General features: G+C 34.8%; 1 protein-coding gene across 4 annotated transcripts in view; it reads left to right on the top strand.

Moving 5' to 3' along the window:
* ASAP1 (ArfGAP with SH3 domain, ankyrin repeat and PH domain 1) overlaps positions 1 to 21,246 on the top strand; it is a 120,677-nt gene that overhangs the window by 52,497 nt on the left and 46,934 nt on the right. For 2 of the 4 annotated variants that reach the window (XM_062491774.1, XM_062491763.1), the window contains exons 4-12: positions 7,596 to 7,741; positions 11,237 to 11,311; positions 11,643 to 11,692; positions 12,044 to 12,173; positions 12,924 to 13,009; positions 13,726 to 13,801; positions 14,611 to 14,697; positions 20,448 to 20,456; positions 21,024 to 21,124. In XM_062491774.1, the coding sequence (XP_062347758.1) occupies positions 7,596 to 7,741; positions 11,237 to 11,311; positions 11,643 to 11,692; positions 12,044 to 12,173; positions 12,924 to 13,009; positions 13,726 to 13,801; positions 14,611 to 14,697; positions 20,448 to 20,456; positions 21,024 to 21,124 (760 nt within the window). The remainder of the gene's footprint in view (positions 1 to 7,595; positions 7,742 to 11,236; positions 11,312 to 11,642; positions 11,693 to 12,043; positions 12,174 to 12,923; positions 13,010 to 13,725; positions 13,802 to 14,610; positions 14,698 to 20,447; positions 20,457 to 21,023; positions 21,125 to 21,246) is intronic. The other 2 variants (XM_062491764.1, XM_062491754.1) reach the window with 1 other exon arrangement.

Below are 21,246 nucleotides of genomic sequence, written 5' to 3'. Positions count from 1 at the left end.
TTTATTTCTTTTTTTTAAGCAGTCCTTGTTTCAAAGCTAGAAGTAAGTAGGAATTATTTTGGCTCAAGAAAGCTTTATGCATAATCCTCTGGCTCCCTCTTCAGAATGCTGCTGTCGTAGGCTCTGTTACAATGAAAAGCCATGTGCAGCAGTCAGTTCATGCAGTGACTGATAAACTGGGATTAGTAAAATCAAGACAAAAAGTATATTATACATATGAAACCTTATAAAAATAAATGTGAAGTGTATCAAAACTCACTTATTTTGCCTCCTTGTACAAGGAAAATTGCTGAACCAGCTATTTTCTTGTGCTTCAGTGATGAACATGGATTTTGTTGATATTTAAGTAAAACATACCAGAAACAGTTGTAAAAGGAATTGGGGTATGTCAGTTCAAGAAAGTGTTATGTGGCTATTTTTATATTTCAAAAGAAAACCTCTAACTACACCTTGAGAACCCAAACTTGGAATTTTGTTTGTTGGCTAGAAGTTAAGATAATATTTAATTTACTAGAGTAGGAGATTTTTTAGTACTCCTGTGCTTCATAATCTCCTTTGAGTACTCTAGCTTAACTGGTGAGAAAGTTATTCAGGGACAATAGAAATTCTTTTTTCAGTTCAGTAATCCAATTCCTACTCTACCAAAAGCCATAGCTAGGTTTAAGGGGGTTGTAGTGGTTTTGGGTTGGTTTTTTTTTTGTTTGTTTGTTTGGGTTTTATCGTTTGTTTGGGGGTTTTTTTGATTTTTTTTTTTTTTTTGGTGGGGGGGTTTTGTGGTTGTTTTTGTTGTTATTGGTGGTTTTGTGGAGTGGGTTTTTTTTGTTTTACTTGGGGGTTTTTTTGTTTGCTTTTTGTTTGATTGGGGTTTTTTTTGAGGGGGGGATTTTTTTGTTTCTTTTGTTGATTTTTGGGGGTTGTTTCTGTGTTTGCTTTTTGGGGTTTTGTTTTGTTTGGGTTGAGTGTTTTTTTGATGTTCAGTCTTTTGGGTTTTTTGGTTTGGTTTCTTTTTTTTCTTTTTGGTTGGTTTGGTCTTTTGTTTAGTTTTTTTTTTTTTTTCCCTGAATAACATTTGAATAATGACATGACAGTGGCACAATGCAGTGTCTCATACAGAATACTTCAGGAAGGCTGAGCCTTGTGGTGTGTTGGTTTGCTCCTCTCCAGCACAAAATTATGAACCACAAGGTTCTCTGGTCTGTTACGAAGAGCTTTAACATCACCCAGATAATTTCTGCTCTTCCTGTACTTCCTCACCCATTTGTCATATTTACACTTAGAGCTACTACTGTGGAAATGAAAATACACCAACACGAAAGCATAGAAAACCTTTGGAAATGTCCCTTCCCTATTTTTGTTTCTGAAAGTGTTGTACGGGAAAGGACTGTTTATGAAATTCAGAGACATACAAACAGACTCCTCTTTCTCACCACTTGCTCCCTGTTTGCTCCCTTGCTGTTTACTTCTGGCATGATCAATTGTGTCTGTAACTAGGAACCCATCTTAGAGCAAGTGTGCTTGAACTTCATGGAGAATCTGATCTGACTTCCTTTCCTGTAAGATTTGGATTGAATTGTAACAGCAGTAGATGGCACAATTATTTTTGCTGTAGATTTTTCAATAGCACTTTTTAATTACTTCCCTGGGATGACTCCCAGATATAATCAAGAGTTTACACAGTGGAGAAATAAAAACATAAAATCCATACAAGACCAAAGGTACTGAGGTGGATCCACAGTCCACATGGTCTCCCACAGTGTTCAGCAGCAGATGCTCGAGGAATTAGAAAAATGGTTCAAAGATGAAGTGCATTTTAAGTATTTTGTTTAGCACTTTCTCAGCTCACACTGACATGAAGGCCAGGAATTGCATTGAGTCCGAAATGGTATCATGATGTTTGATAGTTCTTTATGGACTTCTACAACTTATTTTGTCCAAGGAATTTGAATTAATGTAAATTTTTATCATTCACAGTCCTGCATCAGTCTTGTTAAATTCTCCAGTGTGAATTTTCCCAGTGCACATTCATGATCTTAAGATCTTAAGTCACCTGAGGAGTCTGTCCCTGCCCAAGTATCACAGCACTGGCCTCAATCCCACCAAAAATGACTCACCTGATATGAAATTGAGGGAGCTTTGCATGTTTTGGACATAAAAGTCTGTAAGAGGCTTTGAAGGGCCAAAGCTTACTAGAGTAGAGCCAGAGGAGTTTTTGGTGGATGAATCCAAACTTTGTTCTGTGGACCATTCTCTCTCTCGAAATAGGTTTGAGTTGTTTCCATTATTGCTCACAGTATCTCTCTTCTGAGTTCAGCAGCTCTAGGAGGTTTTGAGGGGTTTTTTTTTTGTTTGTTTTCTTTTTTTTTGGTTTTTTTTTGGTTTTTTTTGTTTGTTTTTTTTTACAGAAACCATCACATGTAATCATTTTCCCTTGTCCCTTGTCCCTTTTCCCTTGTCCCAAATGGCAGCACAGACTTCCTTTTCTAAAACAGGAGAGAGGAGGAGTGAATTTTGGGCAACAGGGACAGGAACTGCACACAATATTAAGGGTTTAAGCCCACTATGGCTATGTTTTGATATTGCTCCTATTACATGCTGTGTTTCTTCATAATTTCTGATGTGCAGCTTTGTTTTGCTTGGTACTGAATGTCAAGGTGATAGAACTCCAGAACCTTCCCTTGTAATGTCTAGTAATGCAATAATTTCCTTAAAGTTAGGAGTGTTTTCTCTCCTGTGCTGCTAATGCACACGTCCATGCATTGGCCATTAAACATGAGATTGCTCTAACTGGGTAACTACCCTGGTGGGAGCCTCTTGCTCTGGACTGTACAAGTAGTGGGTACATGAAGAGACTTCTAGTTCACTGGTGACCTCCCTCTGGTGAGAAAATTAACACTTGATTCTTTCCTTTCCTGCATGTTTTTTTTTGTTTTTTTGGGTTCTTTAGGCCTGTCTTTCCTCCTTGTGAGGCTCATTCCTCTTAGTCTGCTTAGTTCTTTTCAGTGTTTCTGTGAGGGAGAGAACTTGGAAAATCAGTAATTTATTGTGGACTTCCTTTCTCTATATGCTTGTTCATCTCCTGGAGGTGGGAGTTTTTTGATGTAAATTTTTCTTTTTATAAAACCTATGTTTATTGTTCAGCATTTTATATTTATCCATGTGTCCACCAATTCTGTTCTGCACTGTAGTTCCTACAAATAGGAATATATAAGCAATATTGCTGCTGGTGCATGCTTGAATTCTCAATTCTCTCTGGAGCTTACTAAAAATAGCTATTATATTTTTTTCATTCTTCCTGTAGTTTTGAGGCTGGTATAAATAAGAGGCTAATAGGTTTGCCTGTTTTATTCTTTTTTACATGGATCTAAGTGACTTGCCATTGCTCATGTTATCAGATTTTAAGACCTCTACTGTTAGACTTGGTATAAATCCTCTGAAGCAGAGGAGAAAAAAATTCTTCCATGAGAACTTCTTCAAGCATGTCAGTGATGAACGGAGATGCAAAAAGAAGTAATTTCCTTTTCTGAATTATCTCTCAGTGCTCTTGGACTGTGATGATCTTGCAGACTCAGTGAGATTCTTCTTGCTCTTTAATATAGAAAAAGGTTTTTATTACTTTTTCCTTAAACAGTGTCATTCCAGCAGGCATTATTGTTGTCAAGTTCAGACAGTTGTATGGTGGTCAAATAATTTTTTCAATTAATTTTTCATTATATTTCAGCTTTGTGAAGAATGAAATAAGGAAGTTTTTTTTTGGTTTTTTTTTTTTTAATTTCAAATAATTTCTGCCATCCTTTTTAACCTTGTCAGCTTTCTTGCTTTTCTAAAGCCTTTCTGAATCATCTTTCATTCATAAATGTGTCTTGGCTCTGACCTTGGTTCTTTTTCCTCTGACTATCCATGGAAAAAATCTGTTTTAGAAATGAAACTTAAAAATAGTTGAAAGTTGATCGAAATTCTGAAACATAATTTTAAATTTTTTTTAAGTTAACCACATATGCAGAATTAATTTTCATTAATTTAGACATTCTTCAGGTTGCTTTGGGCATAATCAGTGACAAAAGAGTGCTTTTCTTCTGTAAACCATTTAAATTATTTTGTGCTTGTGTTCTCAGTGTTTGCAGGGTAATGTATCTGAACAAAACTGTTGTAGAGGGAGGAAATTTTAAGGCTTTAATTTCAGTGATGTGTTTTGTAGGTCCAGCATATAAAGGCTATTCTTTAACATCTCTTTACAGTATTTGTACTTCTGTACCCTTACTGAATATGCACAAGTATACAGGAATCTCACAAGGCTCAGAGCATACACTGAAATTCTGATGATTTTTGAGTGGGAAGTAAACATAGTATTTAATGAATGCTGTGGGTTCCAGTGAAAGAGTAAATTCTGGGAGTCTCATTTAAGTATTTTGTGTTCATCCTGGGAACTTTTCCACAAGGTTACTGCAGGTGACTGCCTGGGAATGCAGTGCAAGGTGGGATTCAGCCCTGGGAGTCCTCCAGGCTGTGCCTCTACAGGGCTCAGAGCACATGTGCTCCCTGCTTCTGGCAAGTGCTGCTGTGCAGCAAAGGGCTGCTGCAGAGCTGCTGTGCTGCCATTGCTTCCTTAGCTGCTTGGATCTGCATCTCCAGAGGCATTCCTGTTATTTCCTCTTAGCACTTCCCATTTCCTCAGTATACATGTTAGAGCTCAGATGTAAGGGATGCCACAATGTTTCTGTGCGCTGGGAGCTGCGAGGATTTTCTCAAAGCAAATGTAAATTCTGTGCTGAATGTTGCCCAGAGTTGAAGGTGTGGAGGGAGAGGCTCAGCTTTCAGCTCAGAAAATACCACTGCTGTATCCAGGCCAGTATGCTGCTTTATAGTACATCTGCCATGCTCTAGTGGTGTTATCAGCATGGGCTCATGTGCTGGTGGCCTTGCCAGATCCCCCTGGGAAGGGAATGATGGATGAAGTCCCTTTGAAGGGAGCTGTGCTTGTCAGTGGGTGCAGAGCCCTGCTTCAGTTTTCCATGATTCTGGTACTCCTCAGCAAGCTGCTGAAGGAGCAGGATGTCTGACTGGGGAAACTGTTCTATTTTCATCACAGTGCTGAGCATTGCTTACAATATTGAAAAGACATGCTTCAGTTCTAGAAGACAAATCTTATTCCCTGTATGTACTGCTGTCAGTGATCCTGTCTCGCTCTCAGGGTCATTAAAGTCTTGTGTAATGACTTGTATCTAAGAAACTAAATATTGTTGTGCCTATTACAGCTTTCTGTATTGCAAAGGAAGTTCTCTTAGGACACTAGGAAGTAATTTCTGATTTTGCGTGAGGCACCTACAGTGATACTAAAGGATGCTCTTTGCTCTAAGCATGTCACGTTTCACATTCCGTGTTTTAGTGTACGCTACATTGCAGATCTAATTTTTCAGCTATGTGCATTTAAGGTCAAGTAGGGAATTGCTTTACCTCTTCAACAGAAAATATTTAATCTCCTTTTCTGAGATTTACATTGATACTTGTGTAGAACTTGAAAATTTCTGATTCTTACAGAGTACTTGCATTTTGTGTACCTATGTCTGGCAATTACAGAAGTAAATACAGGAGTATTCCTTTTACTTCACTATCAAAACTTCATTTCTAGATTTAGGTGATTTGTAATCTGGGATTCTTGAGAATTTCCTCTATATTGTTCTAGGACAATGATCTACTTCCTGCTTCCTCTTTCTGGCCGGGAATTTCTTTTGCCTTTCCACAGATAAATGAAACATGCTTCTTCAGCTCTTTTTCACTCTCTTTATGAAATCATTTTTAAAAATGATTTATGAAACAGCACAGTGCTTAAAATCAAAATGCTGAGAAATACTGTGTGAAAAGTGCTTGACAAGCAAGGGCAGGGATTCCATGGTCTAGCAGGGCTCTTTCCAACCTTCCATTATCCTTCCTTTTCTTTCAGCACAACTGGGTGTGCTTGAGCTTTACTCACTCAGGACTGCATAAGCTAACGCTCCTTCACAGATAAAATCCTTGGTGTATATTTGTGCAAAAGCTTTTGCATCAAAACAAAATGCATATTTTATTGTAATCTAGTGGTTTCCTTGAATTCAGTGCTAAGCTATTTGATTAAAACTGTATGCTTTTTGAACAGTTTTCTTAAATAATATACGGTTTGAATTGCAACTCTGTATTAACATATGATTAAATATTTGGCCTCTCGAAAACCTCAGTATTCATGTCTGATTTTTAGAATGTGACTGGTGTGATGTGTGAGCTTTGGGGCTTGGTATTGGTAAATAAAAATTATTCTTTTTTTAAACAGGTTTTGACTTTTTGTTGTTGTTGTTGTTGTTGGAGCTTTTGTGCACTGTTGTTTGAGCATCTGCAATACCTTATAAGAGTTAACTTCTTACCTCTTCATCAGGTGTTTGTTAATTTCCAAATAGATTTGTGCATTGTGAGACATTTGAAACTTATGTCTTTTTTCCTATCTTTTGAGCCATAACTTGTAATTCAGATGCTCTCATGTCTGAATATCACAACTTGAATTTAAAAAAAAAAAAAAAAACCAAAAAACAACAACAACAAAAAAAACAATTTGGGGATTTTTGGGGGAAAAAACCGTGGTACCTACTAGCAACTGTTCTCTCTTTACCTTCTGCCCTTTCATTGCACAGAACTTGTGCTGTAGCTGTGTGGTTTTGTGTTAGTGGTTTGCAGAAAAAGAGCCCACATAGTAAGGCAAGGAGATCCATTAAAGTGAAATATTGACTTAATTAATACCAGTAATATACGCTAAGAGAGATAAAGGTGATAAAGTCTTTCCCACAGGGCTGTAGAGGTAAATTCTCTATCTAAAGATACTAAAATTGAAGTAACAAAAACTATGCAAACACATGCCAGAAGGGAAACTATATAGAAGCAGAAAAGACATTTCAGATATAGCAGTTACTAATTTTTTCTTGAGTCAAGGATTTTTCTCACTTTCACTGGCTTCAACTGTATCATCTTGGTTCTGACCTCTGAATGTGCAGTTTGCTTTGAATACATTGGAATGAGTCTTTGGCTGTGTACCAATACATATTCTGTTATCTGGGATAACTCAGTGTACAAAGCAGGCAAAAAAGGAATCTTTGTAAGATGTTTCTTCTTTTGAACTTAGTCAGATTCAGACTTGGTCTGCTTAGTTTTATAACTGATAGTTTTGACTTTTTTGTTCTGTAAAAATATCCAACATTTCAAAAGAAAAGTTCATGTACGCATGAAAGTTTCTGTAGTGGGCAGCTGTAAATTCTGATGTTGTTTACAAAACAAGCTTATATGGTTTCACTGATGTGTTATTGGTCTTATTGCTCTGTCAATAGCTACAGAGTTTTCTTCATCACTGTATTACAAATTCAATTTGCTGATTTAAAAAGCATATATATTTTAAAAGCATATATTTAGCCCATTGCTAAATAATTCTTTTTAATATTAATTATTTTAATTTTCAGTAAATGCGTTGACTTGTGGCTTTACTCAAAGTACTGTTTGTTAGTTTGTTGTTTAATTGCAATAAGCTTAAAATTATAAGGTACTGGTTACAAAAAAACCTGACTTTTGATTTTTCTTTACAGATCATGTTCAAAATGAGGAAAACTATGCACAAGTACTAGACAAATTCGGAAGTAATTTTTTAAGTCGGGATAATCCAGATCTTGGCACAGCCTTTGTAAAATTTTCCACACTTACTAAAGAATTATCAACACTGTTGAAGAACCTGGTGAGGAGTTTCAAACTTTCTTAGCTTTCAACTTGTTTCTAAATAAAGTCTAACATAAGACTGTGTGATCATGATGACTAAGGATAATTTTTAAGATGCTTTCAGTTTTTTCAAAAGCAAAACCAACAGTTTCTGCAGAGAGGACCTCTAAAGGGTGTTATTGCACACTCTGTGTTTGATTGTTAATTTGCAGTTAAGAAGGTAAATATAATCTTGAGACATCCCATGAGTCATTCGCAAGTGATTGATGGTGACATATACCTCATGGACTTTAATTTTAAATCATCCCTTTACCTGAAGTCTTTCTAGTTAAAATACAGTATCATTAGTTATGGCTGTTTTGTTCTACCACAAAAGGAGAAACATCTACTTTTTGAAAGAAAAATAACAATTTGAGCATGTTGAAATGGTGTTAACAGTCCTCTCTCCCTGTGATGTATAAAGCATCCATTGCTTAAGTATGAGGTTTTTGAAGGTGGTTTAAATGTTTGTCTCATTTAAAGTTTGCCTTAGGCCTTTTATTTCTGAAAGCTGCATAATAAAACTACAGCCATAGCAAAGATCTTTGAGCACTGAAAGTAATGAAGCCACATTTCTTGTGAAGTCATTTTTCATGGGATTTGTAGCTGTTAGATTCAGAAAATCATAGCTTCAGTTTTACATTTTTCTTATAGTTGGGCTCATTTCCAAGCTTTATGGATGTGTGTAGTACAAGTGGTATTACAGACTTGTCTTCCTGTAGTCCCCAACACAACCATAACTGCTGTAAATCACACCAAAGGTCCCTGTAGCAAAGTTCTCTGGCTTTGACAGTTACCCAAGACTGAGTCTTCTGCTTTTCTTTGTAGAGATTTCTGTCATCCTGGGTTATTTTGACCTTCTTTAATTTAAATTTACCACACAATTAAAAGTAATTATTTTAAAATGTGAATTAAAGTGCAGTAAAAGGACAGTTTGGGACTAGAACTCAGGTTTTTTTGCAAGCTTTCTGGACTTTGTCATTCCTAGCAAGGCATCCACAGAAATTTTTAAACTATTTCAACTAGCAAACAAGATGTCAGGGTATATTTATTTATTAATTTAAAATAGTGCTCTTCAAGAGGAAAAAACACTTTTAATTTAAGAAGCCACACTTATTCAAAACAACATTATACTATTTCAGCTAGATTATGAAGCATTATCTATCCAAATTCTTGTTGACAGGATTTGAAATAGTGTTCACTAATTTACTTCATTCAGCAGTCTCAGATAGACAACAAATTTATTTTACAATTGCCTCAGCATTTTAAAACCATTTCTTTTTCTTCTTTATTCTCCCTGAGGTAGAAAATTCTGCTTTGTTTTTCTTAGGCATCATTCTGTTTAATAAGATTACACTGAAAGAAAGAAATATGTTTATATCAAAATAGAAGTTGAATAAGCAGTTGAGAGGAGGACTCTTATGTCACTGGCAAGGCCCCAAAGTAGGTCCTGAGCCTTATGTTGATAAAATTAATTGGAAAAATGGCAGGAGTTATTAAGATGAATGGCAGGATGGCAGGTTTTTTTTCCTCTGTTTTTTTTTTTTGTTTTTTTTTTTTTTTTTGTTGTTTTTTTTGTTTTACCTAGAACATATTGTTTATGCTTTATTTAATAAAGGTACAACAAAATAATGAATGGTCTTCAAAGGCATAAGGATGAATAAGGACTAGAGCTACACAGTAGACAACGAAAAAATGCTTCACAAATTTGGATCCTTTTTGTTCCATGTTTGAAGTTCAATTATGGTTCACTAAGATTTTCATATCAGTTGTGATGTTATGGTTATATCATGGGAAGGAGGGTACAAAATAACTTACTTTCTTCTTCGTTAGTTATGGTGTGACTACTTTTACAGTGATATTCTCTTACTATGAAGTAAAACCAGCAACTGTTATTACATACACAACTTTTGGAAAGAATAATTGTAAAATGATTGCTCAGCAAACAAGGGCAATAATAAAAGCATATCCATTAATCATTTTAACAAGGCTAAATAAGTCACTGTGCAGTTTTTACTATTAACTGTGGATGTTATTATTAAATGTAATTTCTGAAACTTAAAATCTATTAATATAGTAGTTAAGTCATTCAACCATTGTCATTAATATTATCTTATAAGAAGGACACACAAATGACTATTCAGGAACATTTTATAAAGGTAAAACATTGGGATTGGCCATTGCCAACCCTGGTGTGTGTTTTCAACAAACTCTGAGTGTCCCACACAATCAGTTTCTTTGTTTTTTTATTTCTACCTCCTTGGCTGTTTCAGCTTTCGTTCTTTATGAGGTAATTAATTATAACAGTGCATTTAAAAGGTGTATAAAGACCTATGTATATGAAAATGAGTGTGTCATTAACTTTACATTGATCTAGATGAGGTTTTGGCTGAATATTTGTAGCACTTGCAGATTATTTATTTTGAAAATTTGCATTGTTCTTGCCTTTTTCTAAGTATTTAAAGTCTGTTTTTCTCTACATCTCTTTCTTGTAAATGTCCTCAGCTAATCTTTGCAGGCAAATTATCTTTTGTTCACAACCCTCACTAAATTTTCATATGTGTTTCCATGTGTTAAAGGTTTTTTCCCCTTTTATTTTGTTATATACATGAGACTGTTTTGCTTTATCAGATTGTTTCCAAGTTCCTTTGGGCTACTGTTTTATCAAGTCTTCAGTGACGTAATAAATGACTCCAAATCCTTACTGTATTGGAGTAATATAGTGCTATTTAGCTTTATTTTTGTTTTGTTGTTTTTTTTTTTCTACAGGTGACATACTCACTAGCTACTGTTCAATTATTTCAAACCAAGAATTAATGGCTTGATTGTCCTTAATGGATATACCTGGAAAAATGAAAAAAAGGCTAGAGTGTCTTTAGAATATATGAGGAGTTTGAATGGAATGCTGTATCTGGAGAACCTATTTGAGTGGTTGTTTTGATGTTCTTGTCAATAATCAAATAGGCATGAACTCAGTGGGATGAAATAAAAACTCATGAGAGTTTAAGGCGATGTCAGATCTACACAATGGACAAGGAAAGGAACAGTGTTCCCAGAAAGGGGGGAATATTCAAAGAGCTGGTGTCCCTGTTCATTCCTTCTGTCCATGGTTGAATTAACACGTGCTTTGTGGGTTCCCAGCCTGTGGCACCACGGGTCCTTCTTACTCAGGAGGCTCTCACCAAATTTGTAGCCAAATGTTTGCTTCAAGAGGATGAATATTGCCTTGAAGTGCTTTTAGAACTTTGCTTATGTACTATTTGTAAAATTCTGAGTTTTTCACCTCGTTCAAGTAAACATTAATTACAATTTTTCTGTGTCTCATGCAAATGTTTATTAATTCTTCCCAGACTTGAATTTAGTATGAATTTAGAATTATGAGGTGATTGCAACCTGATTAGTGAAGTTTAAAGACTTGTTGTTAGTAGTTTGATAAGATCATAATAAAACTTTTGAATTATGTTTTTGTTTTTAGCTCCAGGGTTTAAGCCACAATGTTATTTTCACTTTGGATTCTCTCTTAAAAGGAGACTTAAAAGGTGTTAAAGGGGTAAGTATTGCAAACTAAATTCTTGTTTCATGTTCATCTGTCTAGTGACTGTTTTCCAAATACTCATGAGAGTATTTCTTATGTTTGTATTTATTAATATTCTATATTTAGTACAAAGAAGAAAATTGGTATGACTGCAGTGAAATCTTGAAAATTTTATTGTAAATTGCTGTGTTAGTGTGCACAGGAAAGCAATACTTTACAAGATTCAAACCCAGTATTTTTTTGCAACTGCTCTCTAACATTTTTGAAGAAAACAATATTTTTGTTGCTATTTATTACTTGATAACTGCAAAGAAAAATGTTCTAAGAAAATTTTCTGTTTCCTAAGGACCTCAAAAAGCCTTTTGACAAAGCCTGGAAAGATTATGAAACCAAATTGTAAGTATTTGTCTCCCACCTGGCTTTGTTTTTAGTGCTGTTGGGATTTTTAAATGAATTATTATTAATAGTATTATTAATAGCGTTATTAGTACTGTTATTGTTATTATTAATGTATGGTTATTTATTATTTTCCCAAAGTAACACACAACTTAGAGAATAGGGTTGAAGGAAGGGCAGTTTCATGGCTCAATCACATCTGGAGACTTAAAATATACAGGATTTAGTAGAGGAGCTAATCTTCAGAATGTCTTCTTTGATACTTCCTAATTATACCTTTTTCCCTAAATAATGCTAGATCACATTTTAGTAGAAGGAATTCTCTAAAATGTTTTTGAATTAAAATTTCAGCACAAAGATCGAAAAGGAGAAAAGAGAACATGCGAAGCAGCACGGGATGATAAGAACTGAGATAACAGGAGCTGAGATAGCAGAGGAAATGGAGAAGGAGAGGCGGCTGTTTCAGCTACAGATGTGTGAAGTAAGAAACAAATTGCAGTTTTTATTTCCATCACCATAACTTATTATTAACACACTTTGTGGGTCTTACTTAAATGTGGTGAAATCTCTGTCCTTTGGGGTGGAGGGAGGAAATTATTTTATCACACAGTACAACAATATAAAGATAATTATTTTAGCAACTCTTGTACAAAACTTGGCTTCTTTCTGTTTTGTTCCTTTTCCTTGTTTTTAGATTATTGTGGGAAGGTTCTTGGGCCAAAAATACACTGTGGAAATATTCCTTATTTTATCAGGTTTATGGTTTAGCAGTATTTTGATATCTTTCTTCCAATATGCTTTCTGAAACCTTTCAAAATTTCTAATAAAGTGATAAATGTTAGTTTAATAAAACTGATTTTTTATATTAATGTTTTTTTAAATTGCATTTTAGTGGGGATTACTTTAAACTGCAGTACAGTGTTTGTACTTTCAGAATGTACTTTCAGTAATGACTACAGTAGCATTAAGAAAGGGAAATCTTTAGACTATTGTAAAGGATGAATCTTTTTTCTTGAATTTGCTATGTGTTTTGAGATGTTTCAATTTTATGGAGTGGCCAGATAAACTGTTACTTGTTTTAAAGTTTGTTAGCAGTAATGCACTGGTGTTTTATGGCTCAGCACCCAAGTTAACACAAAGTATAATTTATTGAACAAATGATGCTTTATTGTTTGAAAACTGTTGAAGGTTGTGATAATGATTGTCAACATGTTTTCCATTGTCTATACAGTATCTTATTAAGGTTAATGAAATCAAGACAAAAAAGGGTGTGGACCTTCTGCAGAACCTTATTAAATATTACCATGCACAATGCAAGTAAGTGCTGCAATGCTTTAAGCTTTAGTTACAATTTTCTTGTTTGCACAAGATTTTGTTTCCCTTTGTTTGAAAGCATCAGGGCTTTGTCAAATGTCTGAATCTTCTTCTTCTGGGGCTGTAGATTTCCAGAAGAGTGTGAGAATCAGTTTGTGGGGCAGGGCAGCGATGGAGAAAGAGGCCAAAGGAAAACCTTGCATGTTACATATAAAAATTAATTTTATTCCCTGAGGCATAGATATAGAATCAATTTCTATAAATGTCTTGTTTATTCTAATTAATAGTTTTTAGTCTTTATGTAAATTTTAAAACCACTGTATGTAAATTTTAAAACCACTGTGAAAGCCAGCAATTTCCTTGGATTTCCTTAAGTTGAAACTGATGAGATACAACCTTGTGATCATTAGAGGAACTTAAATACAGAAAAATGATTTTAGAAATTACTTTAGGAGAAACATGTTGGCTATATTCTCTCTAATCTGGTATTTGTTAAAGGCACAGTGGTGTATCTCCACTATTGAAAGATACTGTAATTTAAACTACTAGGAAGGGGTTTTTTGTTGGGATTTTTGCTTGTTTAATTATTTTGTTTAGTTTTGAACATGGAAGAAGCTGGCTATGTTTTATTGGTTTTGCTGTTTTTCTGCACAAGACAATCTACTTTGTGCTATGAACCTGGTATATTCCTGATAAATGAAAGGTACTTTTCATTCCAGTTTCTTCCAAGATGGCTTGAAAACAGCTGATAAACTTAAACAATATATCGAAAAGTTGGCTGCTGACTTATATAATGTAAGTTTACTTACACGGAGCTTTACATCTGGAAATTAAATTTCTTTTATATAAGTAAATTTTAAATATAACTACAAGGATTTGTATTTCATTTGCATCTTATAAATGAAAACTGTGTTACTTGAAACTGAACATAGCTAAATGAAGAAATGACATCTCGACTGTTAAACTTCATATGCAGTTTTTTTGTTAGTAAAAGTAGCTTTCATTTCACTACTAATTCAATCATACATTAAGATAAAACTACTTTTAAGTGTGATTATTGGAATCATCTTATGTTATTAACATTAATTTTAGTACCATTTTTACTTTTTAAAACAAAATTTATGATAACACCAAGGTTTTAAAATTAAGTAATCTGTGATGTTCATTGAAGAAAAGTAATCATGGAATCAAAGAACACTTGGCACCCAAGTGTTTTTGTATTCTATAATCAGAATTACAGTAACCCCCTTTGCTGTTGTCATTTATTGCTGATTTAAACTGCACTTTCATTCCTTAAGTAATCTGTCAAATTTATTGGAGTTATTTTAATATTTCAGGGGATAATTTAGTTACATTAGGTATAGCAAACCATTACAATAACAAACAGTGCATGTCAAGTTGTACATTCATTTTAAATTGCTTTTCTAGCAATAAATGTGTAGAAGGTGAATGGACTGGTCCATGAAAATAAACTCAGCTATTGCAGAAAACCACAAAATAATTGAGCTAGTTTTCAGGACAGCTAAAATGGTATATTGAAAAGCATAAAACATTAAAATTAAAGTTGCATCCATCAAGCATATAATGGCAATCTCTTCCTATAGATAAAGCAGACACAAGATGAAGAAAAGAAACAACTTACAGCCCTTCGAGATTTGATAAAATCTTCTCTGCAGCTTGATCAGAAGGAGGTAAATAATTTAGACGTGTTATTCTTGGAGATAACATAAATTTGTGAATTTTATATTGGTGTAATGTTAAATTTGTGTAGTTATTGGCTCAAAAGGGTTGGACTTTGAACATTATGGCAAAACTAATATTTACAATGTTCAACTACATATCAACAATGTTTTTACATTTGTTTTCTGTTTCCATTTATGCATGAAATTATTCTCTTTTTTTATGTACTTTCTTAATGTACTGTAAGAAGAGTTATAATGGATCAGATAGGATGCTGGGGTAGATGAAGCATTTGTCCTTGACAATAAGGAATTGTTCAGGAAAAAAAGTTAAGAAAAGGGTTGCACACTTCCATCTTGTGTTCTGCTATCCTCCAGCCAGTTTGCGTTCGGGATTTTCATGACCCTGGTGATCCCAAGGCAGAATGAGAACCAGAGACTTGCCTTTAGCTGTGCTTTCACATTAGAGTTCAACTGCTAACTCACATGGATTTTGTGCTGTTGTTCTGCTTTTCAAACTTCTTTTCCTAATAGTATATAGTAAGGAAGAAAATTTGTTATTCAGACAGCAGGGGCTGAGACAGGATGGTTTAAAAGTAAAATTCATCATCAAATGCACTGGTATCTGGTATCCACTGCAAAAGTGGAGGGAATTTTATGTGATATCCATTGCGGATGTTCCTGAATATTTCTTGAACTAGGAGATAACATAACAACACACATCACAAATTTTTACCTGAGATAATACTGTTACTTTTCAAAATCATACTGCCTGAGAAATACTGAATATCCCATGGTGACAGTGGCTGTTGGGAGGGTCATTGTAGTTTTCCTTCAGGAAAAGTTTCCTTATCTTCTGTTCAGTTTTCTTGTAGGCATGTAAGACATTCATATTTACCAGGTGTCTGTTATTAAATATGAATTATAGCTAAACATTTGACAGATGCCATTCTGATGAATATATATTATCATCCAAGTATATGATTATCAGTATTGCTAATACAATACATACATAAAAACATAATTTACAACCAGGTTACTGAGTCAGCCAAGTTTCTGATGCCAGTTAATAATGGGTGTTGAGAGTAGAAGGCCAAGCAGTAAATGCTGATACTTCCCCAGAATACCCTCCCATTGGTAACTTGACTGACTTGGAAGTCTTTGAATTTGTGCAGTTGCTTTTTGAAGAGGTGTAAACCATCAGCTTATGTTACAGCTGTGCCTTTCCCACCATGGCTCCATGTTGTGTGGAAAAACCTTTCTCCTTTTATTTGTTTTAAAGTTTTAGATCTCCATTCCTTATTCAGAATTTGAGTGTGTGAATTGATGATATCCTCAATAGATACTTTTTTTGATAATTTTTCTTTTTTTATTCTTCCATATAAAACCTTACATTGACTTTTTGGCCAAAGGAGGTGTGTAAGTTTAATCATCTCTAAAGCTATAACCATATCATCCTGTTTCTGAATCTTCATGGTGAACTCACAGTATCTTATTCTTCTCCTCTGCATCACTTGGCATTTTTTATGCTGATCTTCACCTGTCATTTGTTGTCAAGCTACTCACTGCCATTGAGTTCCTGAGAAATTCTTCAGTCAGCCTTTCTTGAGTACCCTGAATAATTTAATAGCATCTATCAAAATTTGACAGTTTACTGTTCACCCCTTTTCATATTGTTTGTTAGACACAAAATGTGCTGGCACAGCTTTCTGTGAAACTCATTTGGCTGTTCCATGCTTTTAACCTGTTCTCTTGTTCCATGGCAATGTAATTCTTCCCCTTTAATAAGGAAGAATAAGTACCCATTGTCCAGGTACACTGCATCAGTCATCATTTACTCACTGATTCTTCCAGGGAACTCCAGGAAATCTTTGTACACAACCTCTCTGCTTAAAACCTGCCCTGATTTTCCAGTATCTGTAATAATAAATATACTCTTCAAAGTAGCTTTCATTAATGTTCTTTCTGTGGTGTGAAGCTAAAAAAATCTTTGCTGGAATTCTTCTGAAAGGTTTGAAAAAGAGGACTTTTGTAACTGGGGCAAGATGAGTAATTCCTTACAGCGCTGTTTTTTTTTTTTTTCTTTTAAATGTTTGCTTATATGTGCTTACATAACATAGGTGTACATCATATAGCAGACAAACCTTGACCAGGAGGCGGCTCCTTTTCCTGCATCTCTAATCCCATCATTCTGAAGGACAACACAGCCTTACAACACACTCTACATGTTTTTTAGAATTTCCTTTATGGCACATATGCTGACAGGAGTACCACAGAGCACCTTTGAATAGATCCCAATTTACTGTAAAAGCTGCCAGCTCTTTCTAGTGCTCAATTTTCCCTAATCTCATACTTTACAGTCTCTCCTAATGCTCAGTTTGTTGGTTTTTTTTTTCCCCTTCCATCTCCAGTGTTCAGATGGACTTACCAGGTCTCTTCCATAACATTTATAGAGCTCTCCATGCAGGAATTATATTTGTTGTCTCCCTGTTACCTAAATCACTCTGAACAGAATTCCTGCTCATTCTTCATCAGGAATTTATTCCCAACATACAGAGTAACAAGACTGGCTCTCCTCTCATGTACATTTTATTCCACAAGCTGGTTATTTGGGAAGAAAAGAAAAACATCTCCTCCTCTCCTGGATGGATGCTACATATGTTGTTGAGTTCATGCTTCTTGACAATCAGCCAGTTTTGGGAAATAAAGTAGAAAAAATGGGTGGATGTTCTTCAGAAATATATTGGGCATTCATAGCTGCATATGCTACAGTCTATAAAAGTCAAGTTTCAAAAGTGGCTCATAGATTATTATGAGGTAGAGTAACAAATGAAATACAATGTTTGGACTTTTGGTTACCTATTTCTTGGATGTGTAGTAAAAATACAGTGTTTTAGTGGAAAGAAACCTTGTGGGTGAGCTGTGGGTGAGGGTATGCAGTGAGTCCCTGGGCAGGTGCACAGGAGAGCTACTTTACTGAAAGAAAAACAGGCCTTTTTTAAAGCTGTTAGCCCATTATCAGTTACATAGTTTTAAATCCTAACAAACATAATTCAACCAACCACCATACACCACAATGTGAACACACGATGGTTACATGACTTGTTTTTCTACCCCTAATTCAGCTGAGTCTCTTTCCCATAGTCCTTTTCTGCTTAACCAAAGTAGCAGGTCTGAGCCATGATTTTGCAAGGACTTCCTTTTATAAGGTTTTACCTATATGCAACAAAACCTCATCTGAAATACACAAGTGAAGTCAAATATAAATGTGAAGTCAAATTTTGAAACTTGAATACTTGTTGAAATAAAGTAGCTTCACAAGCATCACCAAAATAAACTGTGCAACTGTTCTGACTGTAATTACAGTGTGGACAAATTCTAGGACTCTTGAAAAACTGTGTGTGTGTTTGTATATATATGTATCATATATGTATATGAAGTTATAAAAATGTTTGTTTTGAAGGGATTTGAATTTGTATCTTAGAAGAAAAAGGAGTGGTATTGTGATTCTCAAATATCTAGGCAAATCACAGGAGAGAGATACAGAAAGACTGTAATGAAAGACTGGTTTTTTTGATAAAATAGCCATGTGATTACAGTGATGTTCAACTTTCTCTTTCAAAATCAACATGAGGACTTTCAGTCATGAGATTCTGCTACATTACATGAGTCAGAGTGTAATGATGCTGGCAGAAATTGAGGAGCTTGATAAAACAATGTGTTACTTAGGTATTCAGTGTTTAATCCTGAAGCAGCATGTCAGCATTCATTATTCCTTGGTTAAGAGACAGCAAAGCCTGACATGACCAGAGTTCTCACTGGTCAGCCTCCACCACTGTGTATATCCAAATCTTCAAGTACATAAGGTGGACTTTATTATTGTGACAGATGGGTTGGTGGACTATGGTTAAGTATACATTTTCCCACTTATATTAAAATATTATAATCTCATAGCTGGGAAATTGATGGATTAATGGCATTATTGAAGAACATTAAATGAATGGGATTTTCTCCAGTGGATTTGTCAAGAATCAGAAGTACTCCTACCAAACATTGCTTTGGCAGGCAAGCAGTTTGAAATAATAAAATTCAGGCTCTCTTTGATGATATTTAAAAGTTTATTTGACTGAGAGAAGGAAATTGAAATTAGTGATTTCTGTCAAAATTTTAAATTCTGCCACCTTTAACCTCTTTAGAGCTGTGAGATAAGTGACATGTCCCAACATTTTCCAGGTCACATAATGCAACTCCTGTTTCACTGTTGCACTTGTTCAGGTGTTTATTTATTAGCACTATGGGCATCTCTAATGACCTTACACATTTTTGTGACATACCCATCCTTTCTTCAGTGAAAAACGTATTCCAGTAATCACTGTAATTACCCAGTTGCTGGAGAGGTGCATCTTGGCCATGTTTGAATCTGGGGCAGTGCAGCAGTGCCAGTGCTGCAGCTTCATGGCAGGGAGTGCCAGTGACACTGGCTCTGTGCAGTGCCTGTGGTGGCCACTGTGGTGCTGTCCTCATGTCAGGTTGGGGCAGATTCCGTTACCCTGTAAAAGAATTATCTAATTTTGGAAAACCATTATGTTTTATGGCTTTTGGAAAAAGTATTTTAATGAATACTAGTATTTTTAATTGTGTAAAGCATGTGATCTTGTGGGTTTCAAAATGCTCATATTCCAAGAAGCTTGCATTTTAAAAGAAACCAGGCCTTCAAAGCAGGCTTCTGTTCCCTATTTTTATCTATTAATTATTGCAGCAAATGCAACTTAACAGCATTAAGTTGAATGTAGCTAATTTTTGGAATCATGTTTTGTGTCTGTTTTGTCATTTCTTTACATTTTGATTTATTTCCCCAAATCTCCATCTCATATGCTACTTGCAACAGGAACTATATCTCATTATGTTCTTTCCTATGCTAATACCAGCAGGACCCAAATTCCAATAGGGATTTTAAATTTGCTTTTAACAAATGAGCTGCAGATTGTGGTGGTGTGAGCACTGCTGGCAGCACCCAGCTGGCAGGAGCCTGTGTGCTGCTTCCAGCCACAACATCCAATTTTACCAGAGCATTTCTCTAAACTTGTTACAAAATGAAGAACAATTGTGAGCACCCTGGATAAATCAAGATGGAGTAATCTTCAATTTATATTGGTTGTGGTAGTAAGAAACTCTGTTTCAGAGAAGGAAGGTTATTTACAAGGGAGTAATTGAGCTTCCCATTCTTCTGGTATTTTGGGGTTTTTTGGGTGAGATGTTGTCAAATGTTTTGCAGGTTATTGTTTCACAGTTATATTTAACAACAAATTGATGTGCCCTTAATTATAACTTTTTTGCATAAACTTGCAAAAATTAGAAGTTCACTTTGGAAAAGTTCACAATAGAAATTCAGAATTGGCTCCTGTGGTGAAGGATACAATATAACTATCATTTTAGGCAATTTAAAGATTACAAAGATTAGAAGACGTATTAAAATTGATCCTGCAGTCATCTTAGTTGTTTTGTGAAGCCAATGTCCTATATTCCAGGTCGCCTGGAATTTTGCTATGATATTTTGTTACTGGATGAGACAAAACACCAATATGCCTAAAAAAATAGTTCTTCTCTTTGTTAGTGTCTTTAGAAAGGGAAAACATTATTTTAACAATGGGGGCTATAAAACTTATGTTCAAGGAACATGGTTTTTTTAAATGAATAACAATTCTTGTTTTAAATTATTTGCTTTCTCTTTCCTCTGTTGCTTTTGCCTTTCGTGATCGAAGTCTAGGAGAGTAAGTCAATGTTTTAATGAATTTGGGGGATTTTTTTTTTCTGATGTGCTTGTAACAAGTTAATCCATTTCACTTAATTGTTTTACAAGATCAGGCCAAAAGTTATTTCAGCTGACTTCATTCACTAAAACTCATGAATTATACATTTTTTTTTAATTTGGAAGAAAGGGATTATTAGCATTTTTCTTTTTTTCTATATGTGTTCCTATATATATATGCATGCTATATTCTGTTGTTTTCATTTTGAAATTTTATCTAAACCTTTTACTTTCTGCTTATAAGATTGTGCAATATTAAATACCTGTATTCAAAAGTCTTTGGTTTGAGATGCATATTTGTATCAAAGGCCTAATGTATTAATTAAATCTTGAACATGCATCTAGTTCAAGATGATGTGATGTAAAAGCAAGCTCTACTATGAATGTAAAACATGCAGTAGGAGTTCTCCTTTTTTAGTCTTTATGAATTTGTGATATTGTAGAGAAGAAAAAATAAAATAGACTTAAAGGTTAGGAAAGTTTACTGTGCACATCAGGAGAACATTAATGTTGTGTTTCCCTTTTTCAGGATTCACAGAGCAGGCAAGGAGGGTACAGTATGCATCAGCTTCAGGGGAATAAAGAATATGGCAGTGAGAAGAAAGGTTATCTTTTAAAGAAGAGTGATGGGTATGTTCTGGTAGCATGTAATAGTGAAATCTACTGTGTTCAGGCTCTAATTTTAATAGTGTTCTACTGTGGTTGCTTCAGGCATATTCTCCTAATGCATGTGCCACAAGTACTTGTGAGTT

The sequence above is a fragment of the Cinclus cinclus genome, chromosome 1 (genome assembly GCF_963662255.1).
Source record: "Cinclus cinclus chromosome 1, bCinCin1.1, whole genome shotgun sequence".
NCBI classification, from domain to species: domain Eukaryota; kingdom Metazoa; phylum Chordata; class Aves; order Passeriformes; family Cinclidae; genus Cinclus; species Cinclus cinclus.
This window is presented reverse-complemented; position numbering and strand designations above follow the sequence as displayed.